This window comes from Alnus glutinosa, chromosome 11 (assembly GCF_958979055.1).
Source record: "Alnus glutinosa chromosome 11, dhAlnGlut1.1, whole genome shotgun sequence".
Lineage (NCBI taxonomy): Eukaryota > Viridiplantae > Streptophyta > Magnoliopsida > Fagales > Betulaceae > Alnus > Alnus glutinosa.
In genome coordinates, this window is record NC_084896.1 from 25,791,516 (window position 1) to 25,805,453 (window position 13,938).

The following is a 13,938-nucleotide window of genomic DNA, read 5'->3' on the forward strand; positions in this document are numbered from 1 at the left end:
TAAAATTTTGGGACGGCTAGTGCCCCAATTTCCAATTGCGTACCCACCAAGGCGTCTTTTTTATAGTCAACCTTTTTTTTTTTGTTGTTGTTGTTGAGAAATAAGAATATGATTTGTGGTGTAGTGTTTGTTCAGAGTGGCCATCCTTATGCCTTATAACAACTTTCTGTGATTGAGACTCGGGATAGGGGTTGCAATTGTGCTTGCCTGCCGGGTTTGTGTCTTAAACTGAACAAATTCATTGATTATAATCTTTAATTTTATGTTGGGTTCGTATCGAATTCGTGGATCGTATAAAAAGTTGTCATCTTTAAAAATCGCATGTGGGATTCGAATCATGTCAATGTATGAGGTATAAGACTATATATGTCAACTCTAACCGGATCCGTTTAATTAAACTGGTTAAACTCCTCAACTCTAATACGCTAATTTTATATTAGATTCTGTTAGAGGATCTTCCCCTGCCCTGCAAGGGGCTGCCAAATCATCCTCTGCAGGTGCTGCCATGACAGCACCTGCAGACATCTCTCCTTCATCTGCAAAGATCACATCTTGCAGAACTACCCATACTGTTGCAACATCAACTGAAGAATGCAGTAACTCTACCACAAGTAATGGCCATACCTGAAGAATGCAGTGATCCTTCTACTACAAGTAACGGCCATACTGTTCAGCCAACAGACCATGCTTCCAGACAGAACCATACTCCACCTCATACTGCATATCTCATGGAAGATTACATGTGCTTATCTTCATTAATGTACTGACCACAATTGTATTATTTTATTCTTCATACTCATGTATATAAGAGTGCTCTTAGCACCTCAGTAATGTAAGGAAAAACTTTGAGTTATACAACTTCCTTTTCATGGTATCAGAGCATTAATAGGCCACTGCCTTATACCACACTTTCCTGATCCGATGGCTTCCTCCTCTTCCTCCTCTTCCTCTTCCTCCACTCTCTCCTACACCTTACCAAATTACTCACAATTTCCTTCCCTCAAACTTGATGAAGGAAACTACATGATGTGGGAATCCTTAGTAGTCCCTATTCTTAAGAGTCATGATCTACTGGGCATAGTAGATGGTTCTGAACCATGCCCCTCTCAATTTACCAAAGATGATGAAGGGAAAGACATCCCTAATCCTGACTATGCTGTCTGGACCAAGAAGGACCAATTCCTTCTTAGCTGGATAAACATCTCACTCAGTGAAACTATCCTGCCAACCGTCTATGGTCTCCAAACCTCTCAGCAGGTGTGGACAAATTTGGCACATCAGTTTGCCTCAGAATCCAAAGCTCGAGTGTCACAGTTAAAAAGACAACTCCAAAGCCTAACACAAGGATCCAAATCCTGTGCTGCATATCTCCGATCTGCCAAGGCAATAGCAGATCAGCTAGCCGCAATCCAGAAGCCAGTTAGCGATGAAGACCTGATATCCTTCATCATTAGTGGACTGAATCCCACTTTTAATACCTTTGTCACTGTGTATACTGTTACTACACGGGACAAATCTCCTTCCTTTGCAGATTTTCAAGATGAGATACTCAATCATGAAGTTCTTCTTACCCAACAACAACAATCAGCCCCTGATCCTAGCAACTTTGCATTTTTCAGCAACACTACCTCCAAACCAAGTCCTCAGACCTTCAACCGAAGAGGTAGATCTCCTTCCCAACAGAATCGTCCATTTGGCAGATATGGTCCTCCTCGGGGTTCCCCATCATCTAGAGGATTTTCTGGATATCATCAGAACATGTCAAGCCACTTCCAAAGCCCCAGACCATACCAGAATGCTCCTTTTTCTCCTCAACAATTCACTGCACCTCGATTCTCCTCTGCAACAACTGGCAGACAGCAGCACAACTTCTCCAACAACACTGGCGCCTCTTACAATCCTCGTATTCCATGTCAGATTTGTGGTAAACTTAATCACTCTGCTCTTGACTGTTTCCATAGAATGGATTTTTCATTTCAAGGCCGCCATCCTCCATCTCAACTTGCTGCTATGACTGCACAAACCAATCCGGACCTTGATGAACAGCAGTGGTTTGCTGATAGTGGAGCAAATGCTCATGTTACTACTGAACTTGAGAACCTGACAGTTCAGCCACAACCTTTCCAAGGCACTGACTCTGTGGCTGTTGGCAATGGTGCTGGACTAGCTATTGAGCACACTGGTTCAGCAACTTTTCTCTCAACTTCTCCCTTATCTAACTCATCTTTTCATCTTAAGCATATGTTACATTGTCCATCTGCTGCCACCAACTTATTATCTATCCAAAAACTTTGCCAAGACAATAATTGTTACTTTATACTTACTGCCACTCATTTTTGTGTGAAGGATCTCAAGACACATGCACTGCTACTGGAGGGCAGAAGTGAAAATGGTCTCTATCCCTTGAAGCTGAGAAGATGCTCTCTCAAACGTACTCCTACATTTACTGCTTTCTTAGGACTAAAAACCTCTATCTGTATTTGGCATTCTAGGTTAGGTCATCCTTCCTTCAAAACTGTAAACCATGTAATCAAGGCTAACTCCCTGCCTACTCTTCAATCTAATGAAAATCCAGTTGTCTTCTGTGATTTCTGTCCTCTTGGCAAAAGCAAACAATTGCCCTTTCACTCTTCTACTAGAATCACCACACATGTTCTTGAGTTAATCCATACTGACTTGTGGACATCACCAATTTACTCTCTAAGTGGCTGTAAATACTATATCATATTTGTGGATGACTTTACACGTTATACTTGGTTCTACCCCCTTCATCACAAGTCTGACACCTACTCTTGCTTTGTTAAATTCAAAACACTTGTTGAAACTCAGTTCTCAAGAAAAATTCAGCAGCTGCAATCCGATGGTGGGGGGGAATACACCTCCAATCTTTTTCAATCCTTTCTAACAACACATGGAATTTTACACCGCAAATCTTGCCCTCACACATCTCAACAAAATGGCTTGGCAGAAAGAAAACTTCGTCACATTCTTGAAACAGGCCTCACCCTCCTTGCTCAATCCGGATTGTCCAAACATCATTGGGTGGATGCCTTCCTTACCTCTGTGTTCATAATAAATAGACTTCCCACTCCTGTTTTGAATCACATTTCACCTTTTGAGAAACTCTTCCTCAAGTCTCCTGATTACACTATCCTCAGAGTCTTTGGCTGTAAATGCTTTCCACTTCTTCGGCCTTATAATTCCAACAAGCTTCAATTTCGTTCAAAGATGTGTATCTTCCTTGGTTATAGCAGTGCAGGTTATAGGTGTTTGGATCCTATTACAAATCGTGTTTATCTCTCAAGAAATGTAGTGTTTGATGAGCATTCCTTCCCAGCCAGAGAGAAAGAAGCCAATTCACCATTGTCTTCCAGAATCAATGCTGAATCCCGAGATCTTTTCACACTACCAGTAAGTGTTTTCTCTCCTGCCTCTTCTACTGACCCAGACACCTTACCTCTTTCTCTTGCTGAAATTCCATTGACTACTTCTACATCACCTGCAGTCTCCGGACCTACTCACCAAGATTTTCAACAACCTTCCTCTCCTCTCTGTTCTGATATTATAGCAACACCTCAAGTTTCTCCAACTGATCAGCACCATCACATATCCCCAGCTGAACCCTTGCCTTCAGCTACACCAGAATCAGCACCTCCTACTATCTCCAGTCACCCCATGCTCACTAGATCCCGAGCTACTGCAGCCAGTGTACCTTCCTCTGAAATAATTTCACCAACAGCCCCTCCACCTCACTTAATGGTAACAAGATCTAGGACAGGATCCCTTAAACCAAAACCATTCCCTGATTACAAACTCTACCATAGTACCAAACATCCACCTCCCATGGCTTTACTCACAGTTCTCACTGAGTCCGAACCTACCACCTTTGCCAAAGCCATTCTAGATCATCGATGGCAATCAGCCATGGCAGCTGAGTTTGCAGCCTTACAAGCCAATCACACCTGGACATTATGCCCTCGACCCTTCCATAGACATGTGATCCGGAACAAATGGGTATACAAAATCAAACAACTTGCTGATGGCTCCATTGACAGGTTTAAAGCTCGCCTTGTTGCAAAGGGATTTGAACAGAAAAATGGCATTGATTACACAGAGACTTTCAGCCCGGTTGTCAAGTCCTCCACTGTTCGGATTGTTCTCACTTTGGCTGTACAATTTGCTTGGCCTATCAAACAACTTGACATTTCAAATGCCTTTCTACATGGCACCTTGCAGGAAGAAGTATACATGGAGCAGCCACCCGGGTTCCTTGATGCTGCTCATCCTGATTTTGTGTGTAAATTACACAAATCAATTTATGGACTCAAGCAAGCTCCCCGAGCTTGGTTCCATTGTCTCTCAACTGTTCTTCTTGATTTTGGTTTTACTCCTTCTCGTGTTGATACCTCTGTCTTCTCATTTATGCGAGATCATATCATTATTATCCTCCTTGTTTATGTTGATGACATTTTAGTCACAGGAAATAACATTTCAGCTATCCACTCCTTAATAATCATGCTGCAAACACAATTTCCAGTTAAGGATCTTGGAGACCTGGGCTACTTTCTTGGCATCAAAGCCACACGGACAGCTGACTCTCTTCATTTGAATCAAGCCAAATACATTGCTGACTTATTGCAAAGAACTCACATGTTAGGAGCTAAACCTACTGCCACTCCCTGCTCCTCTGTGATCAAACTCTCAAAGTTTGATACTGATTTACTACCTGATCCGACTGAATATCGTCAAGTGGTTGGAGCTCTTCAATACTGCACTTTAACACGGCCAGACATCTCCTTTTCAGTAAATCAGTTGTGCCAACATATGCACAACCCCTCAGCCACACACTGGTCAGCAACAAAAAGAGTCCTTCGATACTTAAAACATACTCCAGACCACGACCTACTCATTTCAAAGGGACCTTTGAACCTTCAAGCCTTCTGTGATTCAGATTGGGCAGGAAATCCGGATGATCGACGCTCCACATCTGGCTTCTGTATCTTCCTTGGTTCCAGCTTAATTTCTTGGAGTTCAAAGAAACAAAATGTCGTATCCAGGTCTAGCACAGAAGCTGAATACCGATCTTTGGCACACACTACTGCAGAACTATTTTGGATACGTATGCTACTCAAGGAACTGCATGTGTTCCTCCCCACCCCTCCCACCCTATGGTGTGACAACGTGAGTGCACTAGCCTTGGCTTCCAACCCCGTATATCATGCCCGCACAAAACATATTGAAGTTGACTACCACTTCATCCGTGAGAAGGTTCTCAATGGGGACATTATAATTCGATTCATCTCCACCCTTGATCAAGCTGCCGACATCTTCACTAAAGGACTCTCCTCCTCGAGGTTTGCTCAGCTCCGTTCCAAGCTCAGGGTGCTTCCCACCACCCTGAGCTTGCGGGGGGATGTTAGAGGATCTTCCCCTGCCCTGCAAGGGGCTGCCAAATCATCCTCTGCAGGTGCTGCCATGACAGCACCTGCAGACATCTCTCCTTCATCTGCAAAGATCACATCTTGCAGAACTACCCATACTGTTGCAACCTCAACTGAAGAATGCAGTAACTCTACCACAAGTAATGGCCATACCTGAAGAATGCAGTGATCCTTCTACTACAAGTAACGGCCATACTGTTCAGCCAACAGACCATGCTTCCAGACAGAACCATACTCCACCTCATACTGCATATCTCATGGAAGATTACATGTGCTTATCTTCATTAATGTACTGACCACAATTGTATTATTTTATTCTTCATACTCATGTATATAAGAGTGCTCTTAGCACCTCAGTAATGTAAGGAAAAACTTTGAGTTATACAACTTCCTTTTCAGATTCATGTTGAATTTACGAGTCACGTCAAAAATTGTCAGTGTGACACACAATTTCACTCCAAAAGCTTGTATTTTATCCCATACTTGTGTAAAGAGAATTTAGCAGTCAATAGTAACACAATGATTGATTGCTTTAGAAGTTCTAAGGATGAAACAATTGCTTAAACTGCTGCAATTGCTGCAATTGGGAGGTGACTAAAATGAAATAGAATCCTATAACCCAAGAGACAAGATTTAATCATCTGGGCAGGATTCAAATTAAGAAAGTTTTGCAAGTGGCTGTAGGATTATTGAACAAAGACGCGAGAGCTCTATGCAGTTCAAATGAAATATTGACAATATTCAAAAAGTGCCTGAAAAAGAAAGAGAGGCCTTCCTGTTAAGATTTACCATTTTCTAGGGGTATTTAACAGTGTACTAATCCAGGTCACCCTATTGTGTTGTCATAATGTTGAAAATTTATGTAAATTATAAAAGAGGAAAATAATAGCCGAAGAAAAGAGAGAAAATAGACAAAGAATTTGAGGATGGTTTAGCCTTAAAGGTCTAACTCTAGGTCCTCTACCATTGATAAAGGCCTACATCTTGGATAATTAGCTTGAAAAGTACATCCTTAAAAGCGGCTCTAAGGAAGTAATTTTTAACGCCTAGACATCGCTTAGTATATGGAATGAGTATTCCATAAAAAAAGAGAATTGTTATTACTGAAAATGAAAGATGGTAGAATAGATAGTTATTCTTACTTCTTAGTCTGGCGGCAACAAATATGCTTTAATTTGAATTGAATCACAATTACTAAAATAACCCACATTATTTTTTTTTAAAAAAACTAATAGTTAAAAAAGCAAAGGCAAACCCTGAATAATGTGGCTGACCACCCAATTGGCCACCCACAACAAACCACCCCAAATGCACTGGAGGTGGTCACACCACCCCTGACTTCTACTATGGCTGGTCGACCACCCTCAAGGGGCTCAGGAGTGGTTGTGTCCACCCTCGACTCAATGGGTGGTTGGTCGACCACAATATTCATGTAATTGGTTTGTATTTTTTATTTTATTTTATTTTTAAAGTTTAAGAAAAAATAAAAAAATAATGAGTGCCTTTATTTTTATTTTTTTTGAAAAATTATAGTCTATTCCTTTACGAATGCTTATTCCTCTTATTCCAATGAGAATAGACCCCACCAAAAAATTAGATCAGCCCATTATAGGCCCAAAAAATTAAATGACTATGCTGGTTGATACAAATAGAAATACATACAACAAATTAAATTCATAGTTATTATTTCAAAACCCACATGATCCTGCGATTCCAAACAAGCAGATCAAAGAGAGAACATAAAAGTTATGGCTTACCCTTGTCTTGTCACTGAGTAATTTATCAGTTGAGTCATCCAAGTCCCCCCCATTGTGCATCAACAACCAATGGACTTCAGATCTTCAATTCCAGCATTCAAATCCAAGACAGACGATCCGCCCTCTTCAACTGCCCTCCTTGCCAGCTCCCCAAGCACCTTTGCTCTGTTTCTCATTTCCCCTGCTTCTCCCCCAACCATTATCCGACTCACTGCCTTCTCTATGGCATCCTTATTAACGCTGTCCCCTTCCAAACTAACCCATCGTAGGGCACCAACACTGAGCCCAATTTTAAGCACCTGAGTTACCAACTTCTCATTGAAAAACTGCTCAGCAGACACCGGCCATGTAACCATGGACACTCCTGCAGCCACCCCTTCCAATATGGAATTCCACCCACAATGAGTCACAAACCCTCCAACTGCTTCATGGTCAAGAATCAACACTTGGGGTGCCCAACCTCTTATGATCAGTCCTTTGCCTTCCATTCTCTTCTCAAACCCTTCAGGCAGCCACTCTTCTTCTCCATGATTCTTTTCTTTTTTCACAACCCAAATGAATTGCTGTCTAGAAGCCTCAAGACCCATTGCAATCTCCGTTAGCTGAGATTCATTGAAGTCTGCGATACTTCCAAAACAAATATAAACAACCGAATGAGGTTTCTTTGTATCAAGCCACTTTAAACAGTACCCATGTTCATCTATAGAACTTTCCTTCCCCCTTTGTGCTTTGTCTTCAGTATCTTTGTTGCATACTGAAAGGGGCCCTATATGCCATGCCTTCCTTCCCATAACCTTCCTGTAGTGATCTACATAGTCTTGTTCAAGCTCGTAAAAGCTGTTAACAACAACACCATAGCTCCTCGCCTCTGATTCTCTACATCTTTTAAAAAACTTGGCAAATTCTGTACTTTCCACATTTTCCTTGAGGTAATCTGGTAATTGCTCTCTTGTCAACTTGATATCGTTCGGCAAATTAGGAATGGAAAATGGTTCTGAATCTGATGACACGTTCTTGTAAGGCTCGGATAGTCTGAGGCATTCTAAAGCACATAAGGCGAAGAAACCGGTTCCATGGAAAACAAGCCTCGGAATACCATATTTAGTAGCAGTGTCAGTAGCCCACGGAAAGAAAATGTCGGCGAGAAGGCAATCAGGAGCATGTTCTTGCAAAAGCTGCTCAATCTGTGGTTCAAGCATGGTGGTTGCTTTGAAGAACTTCTGTTGCACTCCATGCGAAGAAGCCATGTGGAAGCTCTCACATCCTTCAGGCAATCCAGCCTCTATAGTAGGGAATTTGATAACAAGAACTCCAATTTCGACACCCAAATTTTTGCTTCTTTGTATTGTTTTGGCTAAGAGTGGCGCGTTGAGAGCAGTGGTAATTATGGTTGCTTTTATACCGCGCGAAGCAAATAGTTTGGCCATGTCTATGGTTGGTATCATGTGGCCTTGAGCCATAAAGGGGAAGAAGAACATGTGTAGCTGACGGTTCTCGTTACCCGCCATTTCTAAGAGAATGAGTTGGTCTAGAGGAGCTCGTTTTTCTTTTGGACGAGTCTAGAGGAGCTGGTGATGAACACGAAGCAAAGGAAAATATGGGCTTGCTAATTCTTGGGATTATGCTTCGGGTATTGAGATTCGGTTCATTTTTCTGGATAAGACCACCGCTTGAAAGAGTTTGTAGAAACCAAAACAGTGAAGCAACGGTTGTATATATAGCCAATAAAGGCAGATCAGTCTTACAGTGAATTTGTAAGAACCGTACAAAAGAGTGAAACGTGTTACTACGAAGAGAGAAAGAGAAAGAGACTTGAGCTGCTACATAAAACATATATGGGTGGCAGTCGGCTGAAGGAGGCTGCTGCTGAAGTCATTGGAGGAGGTAGGACTGCTGTAGCCTTCCCTGAGTGGATTTAGCTTACATGCCGTAGGAAGAATTACCGGATGTCTGTTGTGAAAGAAATCTAAATCTAAAAGAAATAAAATGCAGAATAATAAAATAAAATGCAGAATAATAAAATAAAAGAGACAAGAGATTTATGTGGTTCGGTCTATGATCTACATCCACAAGATAAAGTCCAAAGGGCTACATTATGCTTTTATTGAATGAGTTGAATACAATGAGTGTTCTCTTATTTATAGAGACTAGAATAGAAATGAGCCTTCTATCTTAACAATGTGGGACAAGAGGATGAAGCTTTTATATAAGCTAATGGCCAAAGCTTCTCCTCACTTAGGTAATGTGGGACAACCAACATATTATCTCTAACATTCCCCCTCAAACTCAAGATGGAAACTTGTGAAAACTTGAGTTTGCTTCTTGATGACGTCAGATTTGGAAGCATCGGCAGCTCTTGAACAGCAGCAACTTTTGGGCCGGAACGGGCCAACTATGACCTTACATGGAAGCCAACTGTGGGCTAAATAAGGCATGATAACACTTTTCAAATGCCAAAATAGAAGGGGCCAACTATGGGCCAAAGAAAGTGAAAGGAGAAGAAAGATGGGGCCAACTATGGGCTAAATAAGGCATGATAACACTTTTCAAATGCCAAAATAGAATGGGCCAACTATGGGCCAAAGAAAGAAAAGAAAGATGGGGCCAACTATGGGCCAAAAGAAAGTGAGCCAACTATGGGCTGAAAAAAGGCATAGGTTTTAAAGAAAAGAGAGATAGGGCCAACTATGAGCCAAAAGAGAATGAGCCAACTATGGGCAAGAATAATATGGGCAACTTGGCCTCTTTTGATTTTGATTTTGATTTTTTTTTTTTTTTGAAAGAAAACATGGGCAACTTGGCCTCTTTTGATTTTTTTTTTTTTTCATCTTCCCGAGACTATCATTGGGCATTTACTACCAAAACTACATCCTTTTTCTTCTTCTTCTTCTTCTTCATTTTGATTTTTTTTTTTTTAAACAAACTGAATGGGTTCAGATCTAGTGCATGCAGGAGCACCTTAAAACTTGTGAGCCTTGAGGGCTGCGATCTGGTGTGGCGCAATTCAGGTGGAACCGCGGGCTGGGTTCAGGTGTGGCGCAGGTACAGGTTGGACAAACAGGCTGGGATCTGGTATGACGCAGGCGCATGAGGAATTGCGGGCTGGGATCCGGTGTGACTCACGGAAGCTGGACATGTGAGAATTGACGTGTAGAGGACACGCTCAGCAAGTAGAGGTGGCGCGTGGAGGCGCGTGGTTGATGCATACCGCGCATGGTTGAGAGGGTTAGATGGATCGGTGGATTCTGATCCCGGAACTGGTCTGTACTGCGGAGGATGAATGGAGAGGTGGCGCGTGCTGGCCGGTGGTGGCGCGTGGAGCGCGTGAGAAACCTGCAGGAACTTCTGGAGGCGCGTGAAAGCACGTGGATGGTTGGAAGGAGGTTTTCTGGGCATATTTGGGACGAACGGAGGAGGATCTGTCTGATGGAGTGACTTTCGATGTGGTTGGAGGACTGTGGTGGTGCTTGGCTGAACGGACAGATTTTTTTTTTTTTTTTGGTTCCTCTAATTGAACAGCAACATAAAAGACACTAATAGCATGGGTTGGATGAAAGTTTATCTCCAACTCATGCACACCACTATTTGACAAAATAAAAGAAAGAACAGAAGAAAAACAGAGAATGAAAATAAAAGAAACAGAGGGCATTGATCGATGAATGATATGGTGAACCATAAGAAAGAGAGAGGAAGAAGCCACGACTCAAAGAGACATGGGCAATACAGTACTAAAAAAAAATCCAAAAAAAAGAAATAAATAAAAGAAATTACAGAAAAATAAAAGAAAATGAGGATTTCATGATTGTAAAACAATCTGAACCAAAACAAAAGAAAAATAAAAATAAAAGAACTAAAGAAAAGTAAATAAATTACAAAAAAAAAAAAATATAAAGGAAGAAAAAGACTTAACCCAGAATTTAATAATTGGCGTTAGCCTATTAGCTCTGATACCATGAAAGAAATCTAAATCTAAAAGAAATAAAATGCGGAATAATAAAATAAAATGTAGAATAATAAAATAAAAGAGACAAGAGATTTACGTGGTTCGGTCTATGACCTACATCCACAAGATAAAGCCCAAAGGGCTACATTATGCTTTTATTGAATGGGTTGAATACAATGAGTGCTCTCTTATTTATAGAGACTAGAATAGAAATGAGTCTTCTATCTTAACAATGTGGGACAAGAAGATGAAGCTTTTATATAAGCTAATGGCCAAACCTTCTCCTCACTTAGGCAATGTGGGACAACCAACATATTATCTCTAACATGTTGTAGTTTAATGCTCTATTTGTTTCGATGTTAAATTTTTTTGTTCTGAAATATTTTCAACGAAATTATTTTTTTGAAAATATTTTTCGGTGTTTGGCTTGTACGAAAAAATCACTAACGGCGTAAAATGGAATCCAATGACGTTCGGCCACCGTCCCCAGATTTGCCGGATTCCGACAAAAATTTTCAGATTCCAGCCAGTTTGGCCAAAATTCGAAAAAAAAAACCGACCGAGATTCGGAGACGTCACTAGATTCCAGAAATCTTATACTAAAATTCGGGGATCTTCGGTGGTAGAGTCGGGTTACCAACAAACTCCAGTGTCAAGCGGTGTCGGATTCTCACAACTGTGCATGCAAAAGTGAAAAGTTTAAATCCAGAAAACGATTTACTGTTTTTCCAAAAATTAAAGAAGATTTCAAACTAAAACTGATTTCTGTTGATCATTATTTTTTCTCCACCAAACACTGAAAAATGCTAAAAACATTTTATACCGAAACAAACAGAGTATAAATGATCGGCGAGGATTAAAACCCTCATTAAAAGCATTAAAGTCATGGCGTCCTTCTAAAAGTGTCTATCGCCTAACGGTGAGGTTTAAACAGCGTTTGTTGTCAAGCCCAACTCGAAATTTAAACCACGTTTGTTGCAGAGCACCAAGACAATAATGATTTAACTCTTTGAAAATGGTGGCTCGAGTTATGTACTATTAATTTCTATTTGGTCTCCTCTCCTCTAGCTTTGAGAAATGAAAGATTTATATGTATCATCATTTGTTAGACTAATTCTTCTTCTTCTTCTTCTTTTTGGGTTCAGAAATTATAAATGAACTCATGGCATCTCAATTGAAATGTTAGGTGTTTGAAGGCATATGGGGGCTGACAGTTCAATTTCTGTTTGCCTTCACTTGATCCCACCATACTGAAGAAACACTTAAGGGAATGGAGGTTGTTAGCCATAGCAAATCTGATGAGTCCCAGTTTTTTGGCACACAATTGAGTGTCCATATTAGTTAATTAACTTGCAGAAAATTAATTTCTAAATCCAATATATAGTATTGAGTAGAAAACAGCTGCCTGCAAATTTTCCTCAAAAGCGGGAGAATTAATTTATAAATCCATATTAATTAATCAACTTATATTGCTAGACTTCCAAAGTTTTTTTTTTTTTTTTTTTAAATATCTTATTCAGTGGTGATTTTTACTATTTTTTTGGGAAGTGATTTTCTCTTGTGGCATGGGTTGGCCTGCAACAGTACGGGTGCTTATCATGCCATTTTGTGAGGTGCGACTGAATAGTTTGCAAGGGAAGGGAAACAAAAAAGGCGAAAAGGTTGTCATAAAACATAATAACTGTTTTTCATTTTATTTTCTATGCACAAACAAACTTGGAAGACTTAGATGACTTTAGGAAATATATTGCAGTCCAGTCCGCATTTGTATTTGAACGTTAGCCGTGTTGCTCGAGGACCAAGATCCTCTCTAGTTGAAAGGAACCAGAAAAGAGCCAATCTTTTGTATATAGAAGCATTTTTGTAATTTCACATCATATCAACTGGAGAGAATCTGATGCGTTGCTAGAAGGTGAAGGACTTACAGAAAGATGGGAAGCTTCTCAAAGAATGGAATCAACCAAGTGCAAAATCCATGAATCTACAATCTTTAGGCTTCGTTGTTGAGCGCTTGACAAAATTTATTGAGAACTTGATGTAATCAAAGAGTTCAATCATTCTCGTTTAGGTGCCCTACAACAAACACGATTTATTTTCATGTTAGATTTGGCAACAAATGCCGTTCAAACCTCACCATTAGCCACATTTAAAAAAAATGACATGGTTTTAATTTTTTAAAAGGGTTCTAATCTTAGCCGTTCAATTAAACTACATTAGATATGTTGTTATTTCACTACAGCATGGAAGCCCAATCCCTTCATAATAGCTTGATTGGCTTTCACTTAAATGCTATTTTTGGAATTTGTAGTGCATATATGTTAAAGTATATGATTAAATAAGTAAATTTATCTCTTCCTATTAGTTTAAACTTTTGTGTTAAGTTGTGATTTAATATGGTATTAAAGCAAAGGTCTTTAGTTCGAACTTTATCTCTTTCATTTATCTGTCATTTCAATTAACTATTTCACATGTTAGGTTTTACCTATTAAAAAGGAGTTTGAACCTACGTATGAGTAAGAATATTAAAGTATAGAGATATGATACATTTATAATTTTTGTACAACTCCAACAAATTTTTTTTAAAAAATCAACCATTGATCATATATATATATATATATATTCGATACATGTGTCACTTATATTAAAAAAAAAAAATTACAAAAAAAAAGAAGAAAGAAATATATATACATATATATATTGATTATGGGCGTGTAATATCAATTATTGTGCCAATTGCTGAAGCCTAAAAGACAAAAAAAGGTGATATGGTTGATGGGTTTTTTTTTTTAGATACTTG

General features: G+C 39.9%; 1 protein-coding gene across 1 annotated transcript; it reads right to left on the reverse strand.

Moving 5' to 3' along the window:
- Window positions 1-7,257: 7,257 nt before the first annotated feature.
- On the reverse strand, window positions 7,258-8,706 carry LOC133881300 (scopoletin glucosyltransferase-like). Its single transcript, XM_062320227.1, has one exon. The coding sequence runs from the start codon at window positions 8,704-8,706 to the stop codon at window positions 7,258-7,260; it is 1,449 nt and encodes a 482-aa protein (XP_062176211.1).
- Between the last annotated feature and the right edge of the window lie 5,232 nt (window positions 8,707-13,938).